Genomic DNA, 19,606 nt, shown 5'->3' on the forward strand with positions numbered 1-19,606 from the left:
CTTGCACGAGGACGGGGCCTTGCACAAGGATGTTGCACAAGTCCAGGGCCTTGCACGGGGATGGGGCTTTGCACGAGGATGGCGTCGTGCAGAAAGACAGGGCCTCGCACGAGGACCTTGCACAAGGACAGGGCCTTGCACGAGGATGAGGCCTTGCACAAGGGCGGGGGCGTGGAGGCAGATGGAGCCTCGCACGAGGGCCTCGCACGGGGACGGGGCCTCACACAAGGACCTTGCGCGAGGAGGAGCCTTTGCACGGGGATCTTGCACGAGGATGGGGCCTTGCACGAGGACCTTGAATGAGGACAGGGCTTTGCACGAGGACGGGCCCTGGCGAGGGGGCAGCGGGGCTTTGGGGGGGGGTGGGGGAGCCAGCGGCGTGCAAGCCCCGCCCACCCGCTGCCGCTCGTGTGCAAGCCCCGCCCACTCGCGGCCACCGCCGTGCAAGCGCTGCCGCCTCCCGCCCTCAACAAAGATGGCGGCGCCGCGCTGCCCGGCCGCTTCCCCGCCCGCCACCAACATGGCGCCGCCGGCCTCGCCCTTCCGGTTCTCTGATTGGCTTCGCTGTGGCCCTCCCCGCTTCCTGATTGGCCGCGGCGCCGGAAGGGCGGGCGGTGAAGCCCCGCGTGGCGGCAGACGATGGCGGCGGGGAGCAGCGATCGTTCCCGCTCCGTTCCCCGGCGGCGCCGGACCCAACCGGATCCCGCGGCCTCCAACCATGGCGGGGAGCGGCGGGACAGCGGCAGCGTGTCCGGGGTAGGACGGGGGGGGGGTCCCGGGGGACGGGGGGGGTCCCGGGGGACGGGGGGGGTCCCGGGGTACCGGTGGCTCCCCCCCAGGCCCGGTCCCAGCCCCGGTTTCTCCTCAGAGGACGGATCCGTTCCCCGGCCCCGCGCCGCTGCCCCGGCCCCGGGTGAAGCGGTTCCTGCGGGGGAGCAAGGAGAAAGCGGTGAGGGGGGGGGGGAAAGGGGGGGGAGGGGAGGCGGGGGGGGCGGAGGAGGGGGGGGCTGGGGACATTGGGGGGGGCTGGGGGGGGCGGGAGGGTTTTGGGGGGGAGGGGGAGGTGTTGGGGGGGGCTGGGAGGTTGAGGGGGGGTGGGTTTAGGGGGGCTGGGGACATTGGGGGGTGCTGGGGGGGGCGGGAGGGTTTTGGGGGGGAGGGGGAGGTGTTGGGGGGGGCTGGGAGGTTGAGGGGGGGTGGGTTTAGGGGGGCTGGGGACATTGGGGGGGGCTGGGGGGAGGGGACAGGAGGGTTTGGGGGGCTGGGGGGGAGGGGGAGGCATTTTGGGGGCTGGGAGGTTGGGGGGGGCGGGAGGGTTTGGGGGGGTCAGGAGGGGGGATTTGGGGGGCTGGGAGGTTGGGGGGCGGGGGGGAGGGGACAGGAGGGTTTGGGGGGGAGGGGGAGGTGTTGGGGGGGGCTGGGAGGTTGAGGGGGGTGGGTTTAGGGGGGGCTGGGGACATTGGGGGGGACAGGAGAGGGGTTTGGGGACATTGGGGGGGCTGGGGGGGGCAGGAGGGTTTGGGGGGGCAGGAGGGGGGGATTGGGGGGGCTGGGAGGTGGGGGAGTGGGTTTAGGGGGGCTGGGGACATTGGGGGGGGACAGGAGGGGGGGTTTGGGGACATTGGGGGGGCCGGGGGGGGGCAGGGGGGTTTGGGGGGGTCAGGAGGGGGGATTTGGGGGGGCTGGGGATATTGGGGGGGCTGGGGGGAGGGGACGGGAGGGTTTGGGGGGGAGGCGCTGGGGTGGCTGGGAGGTTGAGGGGGGTGGGTTTGGGGGGGGCTGGGGACATTGGGGGGGGCAGGAGGGGGGGTTTGGGGACATTGGGGGGGCTGGGGGGGGCAGGAGGGTTTGGGGGGGTCAGGAGGGGGGATTTGGGGGGGCTGGGAGGTGGGGGAGGGGGTTTAGAGGGGCTGGGGACATTGGGGGGGCTGGGGGGGCAGGAGAGTTTGGGGGGGGGCTGGGGACATTGGGGGACCCCGGGGGTGGCTTTGGGCCCCCCCCCCCCCCCCAGCTGACACCCCCCCCTCCCCCCCCCCAGCCCCGCGCCAACGGCCAGCGCCTGCGCTGGCACCTGAAGCTGGCGGGGGCAACGGGAGGAGGCGGCGGCCGCCCGGGCGGCCCGGCTCGACCTGCTGCTCCCCGAGGAGCCGGGGTGAGTCCCCCCTGTCCCCCCCCGTCCCCCCCCGTCCCCCCTGTCCCCCCCCGTCCCCTCCTGTCCCCCCCCGTGTCCCCCCCGTGTCCCCTCACCCCCCCCCCTTCGACAGCTTCCTGGAGCCCGACCCCGGCGAGGACACCTGCACCGTCACCCAAGGGGACATCGCCGAGGCCGTGGACATCGCCAGCGCCGCCAAGGTGACACGGGGCGGGGGGGGGGGACACGGGGAGGGGACACGGAGGGGACATTTGGGGGGGGGGGGTTCTCACCCCCCTCCCCTTCCCTTTCCCGCAGCACTTTGAGCTGAGGTTGGAGCAGTTTGGGCCCTACCGGCTGGATTACACCCGCAACGGGCGGTGAGTGGGGCGTCCCCCGCCGTTGTCACCCCCCTGTCACCCCCCTGTCACCCCCCCCGTCCCCCCCCGTCACCCCCCCGTCCCCCGCCCGCAGGCAGCTGCTGCTGGGGGGGCCGCCGGGGCCACGTGGCCGCCGTCGACTGGCAAACGAAGGCGCTGCTCTGCGAGTTCAACGCCATGGAGGCGGTGGCGGGACGTGGCGTGAGTGCGCGGCGCGCGCGGGGGTGGGGGGGGGGGGGGCGTGCGAACCCCCCCGTGCGGCGCGGGGAGGCGCGTGCAACCCCCCCGTGCAGCCGGGGAGGCGCGTGCAACCCCCCCGTGCAGCCGGGGAGGCGCGTGCAACCCCCCCGTGCAGCCGGGAACGCGGCGTGCAACCCCCCCCGTGCAGCCGGGGATGTGCATGCAACCCCTCCGTGCACCCGGGGACGCGCGTGCAACCCCTCCGTGCACCCGGGGATGTGCATGCAACCCCTCCGTGCACCCGGGGACGCGCGTGCAACCCCTCCGTGCACCCAGGCACGCGCGTGCAATGCCCCCATGCGCCCAGGCACGCGCGTGCAATGCCTCCGTGCACCCGGGGACGCACGTGCATCCCCCCCCGTGCACCCCGGGGACGCGCGTGCAATGCCTCCGTGCACCCAGGCACGCGCGTGCAATGCCTCCGTGCACCCGGGGACGCACGTGCATCCCCCCCCCATGCACCCGGGGACGCACGTGCATCCCCCCCCCGTGCACCCGGGCACGCGCGTGCAATGCCCCCGTGCACCCGGGGACGCGCGTGCAATGCCCCCGTGCACCCGGGGACGCGCGTGCAATGCCTCCCTGCACCCGGGGACGCGCGTGCAATCCCTCCGTGCACCCAGGCACGTGCGTGCAATCCCTCCGTGCACCCAGGCACGTGCGTGCAATCCCTCCGTGCACCCAGGCACGTGCGTGCAATGCCCCATGCACCCAGGGACGTGCGTGCAATGCCCCATGCACCCAGGCACGTGCGTGCAATGCCCCATGCACCCAGGCACGTGCATGCAATCCCTCCGTGCACCCAGGCACGCGCGTGTAATCCCTCCATGCACCCGGGGACGCACGTGCATCCCGCCCGTGCACCCGGGCACGCGCGTGCAATGCCCCATGCACCCGGGGATGCGCATGCATCCCCCCCCCGCGCGCTCCTGCACGCCCCCAACCCCTCCCCCCCCCCCCCCCATCCCCCCCCCCTCCCCCCGCAGGTGGCTGCACGCCGAGACGCTGCTGGCGGTGGCCCAGCGCCGCTGGCTCCACGTCTACGACCGCCAAGGCCTGGAGCTCAACGTCCTCAAGAGCTTCGCCGCCGTCCTCCGCCTCCAGTTCCTGCCCTACCATTTCCTCCTCGCCGCCGCCGTGGGTGCCCGCCCCTCGCCGGGGGCCGCGAACGCCCCCCCCCCCAATTTCTCGGGGCGTCCCCCGAGGATTTTGGGGGGGTCCCAGCGCCCGTTCCCCGCTTTGGTTTGCAGAACGAGCGGGGGTTTCTGCAGTACCTGGACGTTTCGGTGGGGAAGGAGGTGGGCGGCGCACTGCACCCGCGGCGGGCGCTTGGCCGTCATGGAGCAGAACCCGGCCAACGCCGTCGTGCACCTGGGCCACAGCAACGGTGAGGAGCCCCCCGCCGCCAAAACCTGGGGGGCGGCGTGGCCGCTAGACCCTGCCTCGGGCCGCTAGACCCTCTCTTAGGCTTTAGACCCTGCCTCGGGCCGCTAGACCCTGCCTCGGGCCGCTAAACCCTCTCTTAGGCTTTAGACCATCTCTCAGGCTGCTAAACCCTCCCTCGGGCCGCTAAACCCTCTCTTAGGCTTTAGACCCTCTCTCGGGCCACTAAACCCTCTCTCGGGCCACTAAACCCTCTCTCGGGCCGCTAAACCCTCTCTCGAGCCCTTAAACCTTCTCTTATGCTTTAGACCCTGCTCGGGCCGCTAGACCCTGCCTCGGGCCGCTAAACCCTGCCTCGGGCCGCTAAACCCTCTCTTAGGCTTTAGACCATCTCTCAGGCTGCTAAACCCTCCCTCGGGCCGCTAAACCCTCTCTTAGGCTTTAGACCCTCCCTCGGGCCGCTAGACCCTCCCTCGGGCCGCTAGACCCTCCCTCGGGCCGCAAAACCCTCCCTCGGGCCGCTAAACCCTCTCTTAGGCTTTAGACCATCTCTCAGGCCACCAAACCCTCCCTCGGGCCACTAAACCCTCTCTCGAGCCCTTAAACCCTCTCTTAGGCCCTCTCTCGAGCCCTTAGACCCTGTCTCCAGCCCTTAAACCCTCTCTTAGACCCTGCCTCGGGCCGCTAAACCCTCTCTTAGGCTTTAGACCATATCTCGGGCCGCTAAACCCTCTCTTGGGCCGCTAAACCCTCTCTCGGGCCGCTAAACCCTCTCAAGGCTTTAAACCCTCTCTCAGGCCGCTAAACCCTCTCTCGAGCCCTTAGACCCTCTCTCCAGCCCTTAAACCGTCTCTTAGGCCCTCTCTCAAGCCCTTAGACCCTCTCTCGAGCCTTTAGACCCTCTCGTAAGCCTTTAAACACTCTCTTAGGCCCTCTCTCAAGCCCGTAAACCTCTCTCAAGCCCTTAGATCCTCTCTCGAGCCCTTAGGCCCTCTCTCAAGCCTGTAAACCCTCTCTTAGGCCCTCTCTCAAGCCTGTAAACCTTCTCTTAGGCCCTCTCTCGAGCCTGTAAACCCTCTCTTGAGCCTTTAGACCGTTTCTCAAGCCTGCAAACCCTCTCGTAAGCCTTTAAACCCTCTTTTAGACCCATCTCAAGGCTTAAACTGTCTCTCAAGCCCTTAAGCCCTCTCTTAGACCCTCTCTTAAGCCCGTAAACCCCGTCTTAAGCCTTTAAACCTTCTCTCAAGCCCGTAAACCTTCTCTTAGACCCTCTCTCAAGCTCTTAAACCCTCTCTCAAGCCTTTAAGCCCTCTCTTAGACCCATCTCAAGCCCTTAAACCCTCTCTCAAGCCCTTAAGCCCTCTCTTAGACCCTCTCTTAAGCCCGTAAACCCCGTCTTAAGCCTTTAAACCTTCTCTCAAGCCCGTAAACCCTCTCTCAGACCCTCTCTCCAGCCCTTAAACCCTCTCTCCAGCCCTTAAACCCTCTCTCCAGCCCTTAAACCCTCTCTCCAGCCCTTAAACCCTCTGTTAGGCCCTCTCTCGAGCCCTTAGACCCTCTCTTAGACCCATCTCAAGCCCTTAAACCCTCTCTCAAGCCCTTAAGCCCTCTCTTAGACCCTGTCTTAAGCCCGTAAACCCCGTCTTAAGCCTTTAAACCCTCTCTCAAGCCCGTAAACCCTCTCTTAGACCCATCTCAAGCCCTTAAACCCTCTCTCCAGCCCTTAAACCCTCTCTTAACCCTCCCGGCCCCCCCTCAAGCGGCCTTTCCCTCCCCAGGGACGGTGACGCTGTGGAGCCCCAGCGTTTCGGAGCCGCTGGTGCGGCTGCTTTGCCACCGCGGCGCCCTCCGAGCGTTGGCCGTCGACCCCACCGCACGTGAGCGCGGCGAGCGGGGCGGGCGGGGCGGGGTGACACGGGGCGATGACGTCACCCGGCGGCGGCGGCGTCACGTCGCGGCTCCCCCCCCGTCCGCCCGCAGGTACATGGCGTCGGCGGGGTTGGATCGCAAAGTGCGGGTGACGGATTTACGGACGTACCGGGCGCTGCAGGAGCTGGTGCTGCCGCAGGGCGCCGCGCACCTCGCTTTCAGCCAACGCGGGCTCCTCGCCGCCGCTTGCGGCGACGTGGTGCAGGTAAAACCCCCTCCCCCGCGCCCTTTTGCACCCCAAAACCCCCCCCCAAAACTCACCCCAACCCTCCCTAAAACAGGTCTACAAGGGGGTGGGGGGGGAGGCGCCCCCCGCGCCGTACCTCCGCCATCGCCCGCCGCGGCCGCCGCACGCCCTGCGCTTCTGCCCCTTCGAGGACGTCCTGGGCGCCGGGCACGGCGCCGGCTTCACCAGCATCTTGGTGCCAGGTAGGGTGCCCCCCACCCAAGGGTGCTGACGGGGGGGGGGGTCGGGGTGCCGAGGGGGAGGGGGTCGGGGCGGCGGACCCCCTCCCCCGTCGCCGCCATTTTGCCGCCGCGGCGTAGCGCGGGCGAGGGCCAATTTCGACGCGCTGGAGGCCAACCCCTATCGCAGCCGGCGGCAGCGGCAGGAGTGGGAGGTGAAGGCGCTGCTGGAGAAGGTAATTTGGGGGGGGGGGGGGGTACCCCAAAAGTGCTGCTCACCCCCCCCCAATCTGCTCCTGACCCCCCCAAACTGCTGCAGCCCCCCCAATCTGCTCCTGACCCCCCCAATCTGCTCCTGCCCCCCCCAAACCGCTGTTGATGCCCCCCAAAATGGCGGTGGGGCCCCCCAAATCTGCTCCTGAGCCCCCCAAAAGTGCAGCAGCCCCCCCAATCTGCTCCTGACCCCCCCAAACCGCTGTTGACCCCCCCAAACTGCTGCAGCCCCCCCCAAACTGCTGCTGGCCCCCCCAAACCTGCTCCTGACCCGCCCAAACCACTGCAGCCCCCCCAAACCTACTTCTGACCCCCCAAACTGCTGCAGCCCCCCCAAATCTGCTCCTGCCCCCCTAAAAGTGCTGCAGCCCCCCCAAATCTGCTCCTGCCCCCCCAAACCGCTGCTGCCCCCCCAACCACTGCAGCCCCCCCAAACCTGCTCCCGACCCCCCCCAAACCTGCTCCTGCCCCCCCCAAACTGCTCCTGCCCCCCCAAACCTGCTCCTGAGACCCCCAAAAGTTCTGCAGACCCCCCCAAAAGTGCAGAAGCCCCCCCCAATCTGCTCCTGCCCCCCCAAACCTGCTCCTGAGACCCCCAAAAGTTCTGCAGACCCCCCCAAAAGTGCAGAAGCCCCCCCCCAATCTGCTCCTGACCCCCCAAATCTGCTCCTGAGCCCCCCCAAAAGTGCAGAAGCCCCCCCCAAACTTGCTCCTGCCCACCCAAACCTGCTCCTGAGACCCCAAAAGTTCTGCAGACCCCCCCAAAAGTGCTGCAGCCCCCACAAACCTGCTCCTGCCCCCCCCAAACCTGCTCCTGCCCCCCCAAACGGCTGCAGCCCCCCCAAACCTGCTCCTGCCCCCCCAAACCTGCTCCTGCCCCCCCAAAACTGCTCCTGAGACCCCAAAAGTGCAGAAGCCCCCCCAATCTGCTCCTGACCCCCCAAACCTGCTCCTGAGCCCCCCCAAATCTGCAGCAGCCCCCCCAAACCTGCTCCTGAGCCCCCCCAAAAGTGCTGCAGCCCCCCCAATCTGCTCCTGAGCCCCCCAAATCTGCTGCTGGCCCCCCAAACTGCTCCTGCCCCCCCAAACCTGCTCCTGAGACCCCAAAGATGCAGCAGCCCCCCCAAACCTGCTCCTGAGACCCCAAACCTGCTCCTGACCCCCCCCAAACCTGCTCCTGCCCCCCCCCCCCGGCTGCAGCCCCCCCCAGACGGCTGCAGCCCCCCCAAACCTGCTCCTGCCCCCCCCCCCCCGGCTGCAGCCCCCCAGACGGCTGCAGCCCCCCCAAACCTGCTCCTGCCCCCCCCCCCCCCGGCTGCAGCCCCCCCAAACCTGCTCCTGCCCCCCCCCCAAACGGCTGCAGCCCCCCCAAACCTGCTCCTGCCCCCCCCAAACCGCTGCAGCCCCCCCAAACCTGCTCCTGCCCCCCCCAAACTGCTGCAGCCCCCCCCAACCTGCTCCTGACCCCCCCAAACGGCTGCAGCCCCCCCAAACCTGCTCCTGACCCCCCAAACGGCTGCAGCCCCCCCAAACCTGCTCCTGCCCCCCCCAAATGGCTGCAAGCCCCCCAAACTTGCTGCAGCCCCCCCAAACCTGCTCCTGACCCCCCCAAACCTGCTCCTGCCCCCCCCCCAAACCTGCTCCTGCCCCCCCCCCCGGCTGCAGCCCCCCCAGACGGCTGCAGCCCCCCCAAACCTGCTCCTGCCCCCCCCCCCCCGGCTGCAGCCCCCCCAGACGGCTGCAGCCCCCCCAAACCTGCTCCTGCCCCCCCCCCCCCCGGCTGCAGCCCCCCCAGACGGCTGCAGCCCCCCCAAACCTGCTCCTGCCCCCCCCCCCGGCTGCAGCCCCCCCAAACCTGCTCCTGAGACCCCAAACCTGCTCCTGACCCCCCCAAACCTGCTCCTGCCCCCCCCCCCGGCTGCAGCCCCCCCAGATGGCTGCAGCCCCCCCAAACCTGCTCCTGCCCCCCCCCAAACGGCTGCAGCCCCCCCAAACCTGCTCCTGCCCCCCCCAAACCGCTGCAGCCCCCCCAAACCTGCTCCTGCCCCCCCAAACTGCTGCAGCCCCCCCCCAACCTGCTCCTGCCCCCCCCAAATGGCTGCAAGCCCCCCAAACTTGCTGCAGCCCCCCCCAAACCTGCTCCTGACCCCCCCAAACGGCTGCAGCCCCCCCCAACCTGCTCCTGCCCCCCCCAAATGGCTGCAAGCCCCCCAAACTTGCTGCAGCCCCCCCAAACCTGCTCCTGACCCCCCCAAACCGCTGCAGCCCCCCCAAACCTGCTCCTGCCCCCCAAACTGCTGCAGCCCCCCCCAACCTGCTCTGCCCCCCCCAAATGGCTGCAAGCCCCCCAAACTGCTGCAGCCCCCCCAACCTGCTCCTGACCCCCCCAAACGGCTGCAGCCCCCCCCAAACCTGCTCCTGCCCCCCCCAAATGGCTGCAAGCCCCCCAAACTTGCTGCAGCCCCCCCAAACCTGCTCCTGACCCCCCCAAACCTGCTCCTGCCCCCCCCCAAACCTGCTCCTGCCCCCCCCCCCGGCTGCAGCCCCCCCAGACGGCTGCAGCCCCCCCAAACCTGCTCCTGCCCCCCCCCCCCCGGCTGCAGCCCCCCCAGACGGCTGCAGCCCCCCCAAACCTGCTCCTGCCCCCCCCCCCCCCCGGCTGCAGCCCCCCCCAGACGGCTGCAGCCCCCCCAAACCTGCTCCTGCCCCCCCCCCCCCGGCTGCAGCCCCCCCAAACCTGCTCCTGAGACCCCAAACCTGCTCCTGACCCCCCCAAACCTGCTCCTGCCCCCCCCCCCGGCTGCAGCCCCCCCAGATGGCTGCAGCCCCCCCCAAACCTGCTCCTGCCCCCCCCCCCCCGGCTGCAGCCCCCCCAAACCTGCTCCTGACCCCCCCCCGGCTGCAGCCCCCCCCAAACCTGCTCCTGAGACCCCAAACCTGCTCCTGACCCCCCCAAACCTGCTCCTGCCCCCCCCCCCGGCTGCAGCCCCCCCAGACGGCTGCAGCCCCCCCAAACCTGCTCCTGCCCCCCCCAAACGGCTGCAGCCCCCCCAAACCTGCTCCTGCCCCCCCCAAACCTGCTCCTGCCCCCCCCCCCCGGCTGCAGCCCCCCCAAACCTGCTCCTGACCCCCCCCAAACCTGCTCCTGCCCCCCCCCCCGGCTGCAGCCCCCCCCCAAACCTGCTCCCGCCCCCCCCAAACCTGCTCCTGCCCCCCCCCAAACGGCTGCAGCCCCCCCCAAACCTGCTCCCGCCCCCCCCAAACCTGCTCCTGAGACCCCAAACCTGTTCCTGCCCCCCCCAAACGGCTGCAGCCCCCCCAAACCTGCTCCTGCCCCCCCCCCCGGCTGCAGCCCCCCCCAAACCTGCTCCTGCCCCCCCCAAACCTGCTCTTGCCCCCCCCCCCCGGCTGCAGCCCCCCCAGATGGCTGCAGCCCCCCCAAACCTGCTCCTGCCCCCCCCCGGCTGCAGCCCCCCCAGACGGCTGCAGCCCCCCCAAACCTGCTCCTGCCCCCCCCCCCCCCGGCTGCAGCCCCCCCAGACGGCTGCAGCCCCCCCAAACCTGCTCCTGCCCCCCCCCCCCCCGGCTGCAGCCCCCCCCAAACCTGCTCCTGACCCCCCCCCCCCCGGCTGCAGCCCCCCCAGACGGCTGCAGCCCCCCGCTCTCGCCCCCCAGGTGCCGGCGGCGCTGATCACGCTGGACCCCGGCCCGGCTGGGGCGCGTCGACGCCGTCGGCCCTGCAGCAGAAGCGGCAGGAGCGCATCCAGCGCCTGGTACCGGGGCCCCCCCCGCGGGATTTCGGGGACCCCCCCCCCCCAACCCCCCCCCCCCCAAATTAACCCACCCCCCCCTCTGTTATTTCCCAGGGCTTTGACCCCCAGGCCAAGGTCAAGTTCACGCCGCGGCGGCGGGCCAAGGGCAGCGACCCCCTGCGCCGCAAGCGGCAAATGGCGCACGAGGAGCAGCGGGTGCGTTCGGGGGGGCCCCCCCCTGCACCCCCAAATCATTTGGGGGGGGGCCCCCCCCACCTCATTTTACCCCCTCCCCCCCCCCCCAGGCCGCCATTCGCCAGAGCGTGGAGCAGCGGGAGCAGGAGAGGAGGAGGAGGGAGAAGAAGAGGGGGGGGAGGAGGGAGAAGAAGGAGGGGGGGGAGGGGGGGGCCATCCCCTCCCCCCCCCCCAAACGCGGGGCCCTCGACCGCTTCAAGAAATAATTGGGGGGGGGAGAAGGGGGGGGTCCCCAATGGCCCCTCCCCCACGGGGGGGGTCCCCAGGGTGTCCCCTCCCCCACCCTGGGGTGCCCCCCCCCCCACCATTATGGGGGTCCCCAGCACCCTGGGGGTCCCCAATGCCCCCCCTTGGGGGTCCCCAGGGTGTCCCCACCCCCACCCTGGGGTGCCCCCCCCCATTATGGGGGTCCCCAGTGCCCCCAGCACCCTGGGGGTCCCCAATATCCCCCCCTTGGGGGTCCCCAGTGTCCCCTGCCCCCCCCAGGGGGGTCCCCAATGTCCCCTGTGTCCCCCCCCCCCACCCTGGGGGGGGTCCCCAATGTCCCCTGTCCCCCTCTGGGGGTCCCCAGGGTGTGTCCCCCCCTCCCACTATGGGGGTCCCCAGCACCCTGGGGGTCCCCAATGCCCCCCCTTGGGGGTCCCCAGGGTGCCCCCCCTCCACCCTGGGGGTCCCCAATGTCCCCTGTCCCCCCCCGGGGGTCCCCAATGTCCCCTCCCCCCCGGGGGTCCCCAGCCCCCCCCCCCATTAAAGCCTCTGTCCCCAGCTCCGGGCCGTGTCCCTGTGTCCCCTCCCCCCCCCCAAAGCCAGGGCCACCGCGGCGTCACGGGCCCCGGGCCATTTATTGCCCGGGGGGGGGGGGGGAGGGGGGGAGGGGAGCGCAGGCAGCGCCGCGTGACATCATCGCCGCCGCGTGACATCATCGCCGCCGCCGTGCGATGGCATCGTCACCGGGGCTGGGCCTTGGGGCCGCCGCAGCCCCGCGAGCGCCTGCAGCCCCGCGCAACGGCCCCGTCCCCGCTGCAGCGGGGCCGCTGCAGCGCTGCAACGCTGCAGCCCAGGGCGCTGCAGCCCCTCGAACGCCTGCGGCACCATGCAGCGTCCGCGTCCTCGTTGCGTTGGGGCCGCTGCAACGCTGCAACGCTGCAGCCCAGGGCGCTGCAGCCCCTCGAACGCCTGCGGCACCATGCAGCGTCCGCGTCCTCGCTGCAGCGGGGCCGCTGCAGTGCTGCAACACTGCAGCCCAGGGCGCTGCAGCCCCTCGAACGCCTGCGGCACCATGCAGCGTCCTCGTCCTCGCTGCAGCGGGGCCGCTGCAACGCTGCAACGCTGCAGCCCAGGGCGCTGCAGCCCCTCAAACGCCTGCGGCACCATGCAGCGTCCGCGTCCTCGTTGCGTTGGGGCCGCTGCAACGCTGCAGCCCAGGGCGCTGCAGCCCCTCGAACGCCTGCGGCACCATGCAGCGTCCGCGTCCTCGCTGCAGCGGGGGCCGCTGCAGCGCTGCAACGCTGCAGCCCAGGGCGCTGCAGCCCCTCGAACGCCTGCGGCACCATGCAGCGTCCTCGTTGCATCGGGGCCGCTGCAGCCCCTCGAGCACCTGCAGCCCTGTGCAGCATCCTCGTCCTCGTTGCATTGGGGCTGCTGCAACGCTGCAGCCCAGGGCCGCTGCAGCTCCTCGAACGCGTGTGGCACCATGCAGCGTCCTCGTTGCATCGGGGCCGCTGCAGCCCTCGAGCACCTGCAGCTCCTCGAAGACGTGCGGCACCACGTAACGTCCTTGTCCTCGTTGCATCGGGGACGCTGCAGCGCTGTCACTGCTGCAGCCCCTCGAGCACCTGCAGCACGGTGCAGCGTCCTCGTCCTTGTTGCATCGGGGCTGCTGCAGCCCAGCGCCACTGCAGCTGCTTGAAACGCGTGCGGCACCATGCAGCGTCCTCGTCCTCGTTGCATCGGGGCCGCTGCAGCCCCTCGAGCACCTGCAGCACGGTGCAGTGTCCTCATCCTTGTTGCATTGGGGCTGCTGCAACGCTGCAGCCCAGGGCTGCTGCAGCTCCTCGAACGTGTGCAGCACCATGCAGCGTCCTCGTTGCATCAGGGCTGCTGCAGCGCTGTCACTGCTGCAGCCCCTCGAGCACCTGCAGCACGGTGCAGCGTCCTCGTCCTTGTTGCATCGCGGCTACTGCAGCTCCTTGAATGCACGCAGCACCATGCAACATCCTCGTCCTCGTTGCAGTGGGGCGGAGCCTTCAGCACGCTGCAGCGCTGCATCCCAGGGCCACTGCAGCCCCTCGAATGCATCCAGCCCATGCAACGTCCTCGTCCCCGCTGCATTGGAGCTGCTCCTTCCAGACGCTGCATCCCAGGGCCGCTGCAGCCCCTCAAACGCGTGCAGCCCCGTGGAACGCCCTCGTTCTCGTTGCATTAGGGACGCTGCAGCCCTGTCACTGCTGCAGCCCCTCGAGCACCTGCAGCCCCGTGCAATGTCCTCGTCCCTGCTGCATCGGGGACGCGGTGGTGCTGCTGCAGCTCCTTGAACGCGTGCAGCCCTGTGCAACGTCCTCGTCCCCGCTGCATTGGAGCTGCTCCTTCCAGACGCTGCGTCCCAGGGCCGCTGCAGCCCCTCGAACACCTGCAGCCCCATGCAACGTCCTCGTCCCCATTGCACCAGGGCCGCTGCAGCGCTGCATTGCTGCTGGAGCCCCTCAAACGCCCCCAGCCCTGTGCAATGCCCTCGTCCCTGTTGCAATGAGGCCACTGCAACGCTGCATCCCAGGGCTGCTGCAGCCCCCTGAACGTCCCCAGCCCCGTGCAACGTCCTCGTCCCTGTTGCAATGGGGCCGCTGCAGCGCTGCATTGCTGCTGCAGCCCCTCGAATGCCCCCAGCCCCGTGCTACGTCCTCGTCCCTGTTGCACCGGGGCCGCTGCAGCGCTGCATTGCTGCTGCAGCCCCTCAAACGCCTGCAGCCCCATGCAACGTCCTCGTCCCTGTTGCAATGGGGCCGCTGCAACCCTGCATCCCAGGGCTGCTGCAGCTCCTTGAACGCCTGCAGCCCCATGCAACGTCCTTGTCCTCGTTGCAATGGGGCCGCTGCAGCGCTGCATTGCTGCTGCAGCCCCCTTGAACGCCCCCAGCCCCGTGCAACGTCCTCGTCCCTGTTGCACCGGGGCTGCTGCAGCGCTGCATTGCTGCTGCAGCCCCTCAAATGCCTGCAGCCCCGTGCAACGCCCTCGTCCCTGTTGCAATGGGGCCGCTGCAACCCTGCATCCCAGGGCTGCTGCAGCTCCTCGAACGCCTGCAGCCCCGTGCTACGTCCTCGTCCTCATTGCACCAGGGCTGCTGCAGCGCTGCATTGCTGCTGCAGCCCCCTGAACGCCCCCAGCCCCATGCAACGCCCTCGTCCCTGTTGCAATGAGGCCGCTGCAACGCTGCATCCCAGGGCTGCTGCAGCTCCTCGAACGCCTGCAGCCCCGTGCTACGTCCTTGTCCTCGTTGCAATGGGGCCGCTGCAGCGCTGCATTGCTGCTGCAGCCCCCTCGAATGCCCCCAGCCCCGTGCAACGTCCTCATCCCTGTTGCACCGGGGCCGCTGCAGCGCTGCATTGCTGCTGCAGCCCCTCAAACGCCTGCAGCCCCGTGCAACGTCCTCGTCCCTGTTGCAATGGGGCCGCTGCAACGCTGCATCCCAGGGCTGCTGCAGCTCCTCGAACGCCTGCAGCCCCGTGCTACGTCCTCGTCCTCATTGCACCAGGGCCGCTGCAGCGCTGCATTGCTGCTGCAGCCTCCCAAGCGCCCCCAGCCCCATGCAACACCCGTTGCACCGGGGCCGCTGCAGCGCTGCGTTGCCGCTGCAACCCCCCCCCCCCTCCCCCGCACGCCCCCCCCTCCCGTCAGCTCCAGAGCCAGCGGCTGGCGGCCAGCACCCTGCAGCGCAGCACCCCCAGCGCCCGCTGCCACCCGCTGCACCCCTCCCCCCCGCCCCGCAGCAACCCCCAGACCCTGCGCATCTCCCCCGCCCCCAGGCCGTGGGCGCTGAACAGCACCTCCCCGTAACAGCACCCATCCGGCGGGAACCGCGCCGCCCCCGCCAAGCGCGCCGAGTGCCGGGGGGCCAAGCCGGCCCGGCGGGCGCAAAGGCCCACCCAAACGTCTTCGGGAGCGACGAAGGGGACGAAGGGCGCCGCCGCCAGCACCGCCGCCGCCGCGTCGGCCGAGAGGACGTAGGCCGTGCCGCTGCAATACGGCGGGAAGGCGGCGGCGGGGTAAAGGGAGACGGGGACGTGGTGCCGGGCGGCGGGGTCCCGCTGCGGGCGCACCCACCAATGCACCCGGCCCAGGTAGAGGCGGCGCGGGCGGGAGAGGGCGGCCAAATGCGCCGTCAGCGCCGGGAGGTTGACGAAGACGTCGTCGTCGGCTTTGAGGAGGAAGGGGACGGCGGGGCAGCGGGCGGCGGCCCAGCGCAGGAGCAGCAGCGTCTTGCGGGTGAGGTTGGCGTAAGCGTCGGCGAAGGGGCCCTGCAGCAAATCGCCGTGGCGGAGGGCTTCGCGTCGCAGCGTCGCCTGCTCCGCCGGCGTTTTCGGTAGCCCCAAAACGAAAAGGGTGCGGGCGGGGAAGGCGGCGGGGCGGCGGCGGGCGCCCCACGTCTCCCGGATGGCGCGGCGACGGGCGGCGTGGGCCGGGGCGCTGGGGACCAGCACCAGGAGGAACGGGGGGGTCGGGCCGCAGCCCGGGGGGGAGGGGAGCAGGAGGAGGGGGGCGGCGGGCGGCGCGACAGCCGCGGCGTTTGCAAAAACTGCATCGTTTGCAAGGCTCGCGGCGTTTGCAAGGCTCGCGGCGTTTGCAAGGTTTGCAGCGTTTGCAAGGTTTGCGGCGTTTGCAAAATCCGCAGCGTTTGCAAGGTTTGCGGCGTTTGCAAGGTTTGCGGCGTTTGCAAAATCCGCGGCATTTGCAAAATCTGCGGCGTTTGCAAGGTTTGCGGCATTTGCAAGGTTTGCGGCATTTGCAAAGCCGTCCCCGGTTGCAGGGTTTGCGCCGTTTGCACCGTTTGCAAGGCCTGCGCCGTTTGCAAACCCTCCCCCCTTTGCACCCTTTGCATCGCCCCCCCCGGTTGCAAAGCCCCAACCGGTTGCAAACCCCCCCCCGGTTGCAACCCCCTCCCCGTTTGCAAAGCCCCAGCCGGTTGCAACCCCCTCCCCGGTTGCAAACCCCCCCCCGGTTGCAAAGCCCTCCCCGGTTGCAAAGCCCCCCCGGTTGCAACCCCCCCCCCCGTTTGCAAAGCCCCAGCCGGTTGCAACCCCCTCCCCGGTTGCAAACCCCTCCCCGGTTGCAAAGCCCTCCCCGGTTGCAAAGCCCCCCCCGGTTGCAACCCCCCCCCCGTTTGCAAAGCCCCAACCGGTTGCAACCCCCTCCCCGGTTGCAAAGCCCCCCCGGTTGCAACCCCCCCCCCGTTTGCAAAGCCCCAACCGGTTGCAACCCCCTCCCCGGTTGCAAAGCCCCCCCGGTTGCAACCCCCCCCCCGTTTGCAAAGCCCCAACCGGTTGCAACCCCCTCCCCGGTTGCAACCCCCCCCCCGGTTGCCCCCCCATCCCCGGTTGCCCCCCCCCAGGCCGCCAACGCCGCCGCCAGCAGCTCCTCGCCCCCCCGCCCCCCCACCCACCCCACCCCCAGCAGCGCCAGCGCCAGCCCCGCCCCCCGCCACGCCCACCGCCCCGCCCCCCGCCGCACCGCCTCATCCCCACCCCGCCTGTACCGGTAGCCCCGGGGCTCGGTGCGGGAGCGGGGGCCAAGGCCCGGGAACGGCGGCGGCGGGAGCGCGCCTGCGCGCCGCGCCCCGGGGGCGGGGCTACGGGGCGGGGAGGGGGCGTGGTCTCGGGGGAGGGGAGCGTGCTATTGGCTAAGGGGCGTGGTTTGGGCGCGGAGGGGAGGGGAGTGGGCGCGGTTTGGGCGCGGAGGAGCGGGGAGTGGGCGTGGTTTGGGGACGGGGGCGTGGTTTGGGCGGGGAGGTGGGCGTGGTTTGGGGACGGGGCGTGGTTTGGGCGGGGAGGTGGGCGTGGTTTGGGGATGGGGGCGTGGTTTGGGCGGGGAGATAGGCGTGGTTTGGGCGCGGTAGGGCGGGGAGGTGGGCGTGGTTGTGGGACGTGGGCGTGGTTTGGGCGCGGAGGGGCGGGGGTGGGCGTGGTTTGGGGACGGGGGCGTGGTTTGGGCGCGGAGAGGCGGGGAGGTGGGCGTGGTTTGGGGACAGGGGCGTGGTTTGGGCGGGGAGATAGGCGTGGTTTGGGCGCGGTAGGGCGGGGAGGTGGGCGTGGTTGTGGGACGTGGGCGTGGTTTGGGCGCGGAGGGGCGGGGGGTGGGCGTGGATTGGGGACGGGGGCGTGGTTTGGGCGCGGTAGCGCGGGGGGGTGGGCGTGGTTTGGGGGACGGGGGTGTGGTTTGGGCGCGGTGGGGCGAGGAGGTGGGCGTGGTTTGGGGACGGGGGCGTGGTTTGGCCGCGGAGGGGCGGGGAGTTGGGCGTGGTTTGGGCGTGGATGGGCGGGGACGTGGGCGTGGTTTGGGGAGGGGGCGTGGTTTGGGCGGGCAGGGGGCGTGGTCTGGGCGTGGAGTGGCGAGGAGGTGGGCGTGGTTTGGGCGCGGTAGGGCGGGGAGGTGGGCGTGGTTTGGGGACGGGGCGTGGTTTGGGGACGGGGCGGGGAGGTGGGCGTGGTTTGGGCGCGGGGGGCGGGGAGGTGGGCGTGGTTTGGGGACGGGGCGTGGTTTGGGCGCGGGGGGCGGGATGCGCAGGCGCGGGGCGGAAGGGGCGGGGCCGCCCGCGCGTCACGTGACCGGGGGAGGAGGAGGCGGGCGCGGAAGCGGTGGCTGCGTGAGGAGAGCGGCGAGGTTGGGGGGGGCGGGGAGGTTTTGGGGGGGCCGGGGGGGTCCTGGGGGGCTGGGGGGGGGCCTGGGGGTCGGGGGGGGCCTCACGAGGGTCCTGGGGGGGCCCTTGGGGTGTGGGGGGGTCTTACGGGCGTCTGGGGGGGGGGCGGGGGGGGGGCTTATGGGGGTTTGGAGGCGTCTGGGGGGGCCTGGGGGTTTGGGGGGCCCTTTGGGGGTCCTGGGTGTCGGGGGGGGCTTATGGGGGTTTGGGGGGCCCTTTGGGGGTCCTGGGGGTGTGGGGGGGGCCCTTTGGGGGTCCTGGGGGGCCCCCATGGGGATCTGGGGGGGCCTCAGGGGGGTCCTGGGGGCTTTTTGGGGGGCCCTGGGGGGTCGGGGGGGGGCCTTATGGGGGGGGCTGGGCGTCCCTGGGGGGGGTGGTGGGTGGGGCTTTGGGGGGGTCCCGGGGGGTTTTGGGGTGCCGGGGGGTTTGGGGGGGCTCCCTCGGGACCCCGCCCCCCCGCAGCCCCCCATGGCGGAGCAGATCCAGAAGAAGCTGCAGGCGGAGCTGGAGAAATACCAGCAGCTCCAGAAAGGTGCGGCCCCCCCAACCCCCCCCCCAAAAATTTGGGGGTGCCACCCCCCCTTTTTGGGGCGGGGGGGGGGGCAGCGGGGTGACCCCAAGTTCTTCCCTGCCCCCCCCAGAGCTGAGCGGCGCGGTGACGGCGCGGCAGAAGCTGGAGGCGCAGCTGACGGAGAACAACATCGTCAAGGAGGTGGGGGCCCCCCCAAACCCCCCTGGGCCCCCCCAAACCCCTCAGGGCCCCCCCAAAACCCCTCAGGGCCCCCCAAACCCCTCAGGGCCCCCCCAAAACCCCCCTGGGCACCCCAAAAACCCCTGCCCCCCCTCAAACCCCCCCCCTTTCCCCCCAAAACCCCTCAGGGACCCCCCCAAAACCCCCCTTTTCCCCCCCAAAGACCCTCAGCCCCCCCCCAAAAACCCCTGGGTCCCCCGAAAGCCCTCGGGGCCCCCCCAAAACCTCCTGGGCTCCCCCCAACCCCCCCTGTCCCCCCCAAAACCCCTCCGGGCCCCCCCAAAACCCCCCTTTCCCCCCAAAAAACCCTCAGGCCCCCCCCAAAACCCACTCGGGGCCCCCCAAAACCCTCCCTTTCCCCCCCCAAAACGCTCCAGAGCCCCCCAAAAAACCCTGCTTTGCCCCCAAAACCCCTCAGGGCCCCCCAAAAACCTCCCATTTCCCCCCAAATCCCCTCAGGGCCCCCCCAAATCCCTTCAGCCCCCCCCAACCCCCCCCCATTTCCCCCCCAAAACCCTCAGGACCCCCCCAAACCCCTCCTTTCCCCCAAAAAAAACCCTGGGCCCCCCCAAAACCCTCCTTTCCCTCCCAACCCCCCCCCTTTCCCCCAAATCCCCTCACCCCCCCCCCAAACCCCCCCCATTTCCCCCCAAACCCCCCTCAGGACCCCCCCAACCCCCCCCATTTCCCCCCAAATCCCCTCTGGGCCCCCCCAAACCCCCCCCATTTCCCCCAAATTCCCTCAGGACCCCCCCAAATCCCCCCATTTCCCCCAAATCCTCTCAGCCCCCCCCCAAAACCCCTCTGGGTCCCCCATTTCCGCCTATTTCCCCCCCAAATCCCCTCAGGACCCCCCCAACCCCCCCCCTTTCCCCCCAAATCCCCTCTGGGCCCCCCCAAACCCCCCCTTTCCCCCCAAAAGACCCTCAGGGCCCCCCAAAATTCCCCCTTTCCCCCCAAATCCCCTCAGGGCCCCCCCAAACCCCCCCCCCATTTCCCCCAAACCCCCTCTTTCCCCCCAAACCCCCCCATTTCCCCCCAAATCCCCTCTGGGCCCCCCCAAAAGACCCTCAGGGCCCCCCCAAAATTCCCCCTTTCCCCCCAAATCCCCTCAGGGCCCCCCAAACCCCCCCCCATTTCCCCCCAAACCCCCTCTTTCCCCCCCAACCCCCCCCATTTCCCCCAAATCCCCTCTGGGCC

The 19,606-nt window shown here is 70.8% G+C and overlaps 2 protein-coding genes across 2 annotated transcripts in view; one reads left to right on the forward strand and one right to left on the reverse strand.

The window, feature by feature from the left end:
* Positions 1–629: 629 nt before the first annotated feature.
* WDR46 (WD repeat domain 46) lies at positions 630–10,954 on the forward strand (the record flags this gene model as incomplete). Its single annotated transcript, XM_082333908.1, is given in 20 exon segments — positions 630–756; positions 869–949; positions 2,039–2,083; positions 2,085–2,152; positions 2,265–2,352; positions 2,450–2,511; positions 2,606–2,618; positions 2,620–2,703; positions 2,705–2,712; positions 3,738–3,888; positions 4,002–4,052; positions 4,054–4,138; positions 5,913–6,268; positions 6,345–6,492; positions 6,610–6,704; positions 10,417–10,443; positions 10,445–10,471; positions 10,473–10,514; positions 10,608–10,709; positions 10,799–10,954. Coding segments are annotated over 20 exon segments (1,806 nt in total). The 5' UTR covers positions 630–639.
* A 3,681-nt stretch (positions 10,955–14,635) lies between these two features.
* Positions 14,636–19,606, reverse strand: part of B3GALT4 (beta-1,3-galactosyltransferase 4) — a gene marked incomplete at both ends in the record, with an annotated part of 14,376 nt that continues 9,405 nt past the window's right edge. The window contains 1 exon segment of the mRNA XM_082333909.1: positions 14,636–15,699. Coding sequence (XP_082190035.1) covers positions 14,636–15,699 — 1,064 coding nt within the window.

Source organism: Platalea leucorodia (assembly GCF_965183815.1).
Source record: "Platalea leucorodia genome assembly, chromosome: 28".
In the NCBI taxonomy this organism is placed as follows: domain Eukaryota; kingdom Metazoa; phylum Chordata; class Aves; order Pelecaniformes; family Threskiornithidae; genus Platalea; species Platalea leucorodia.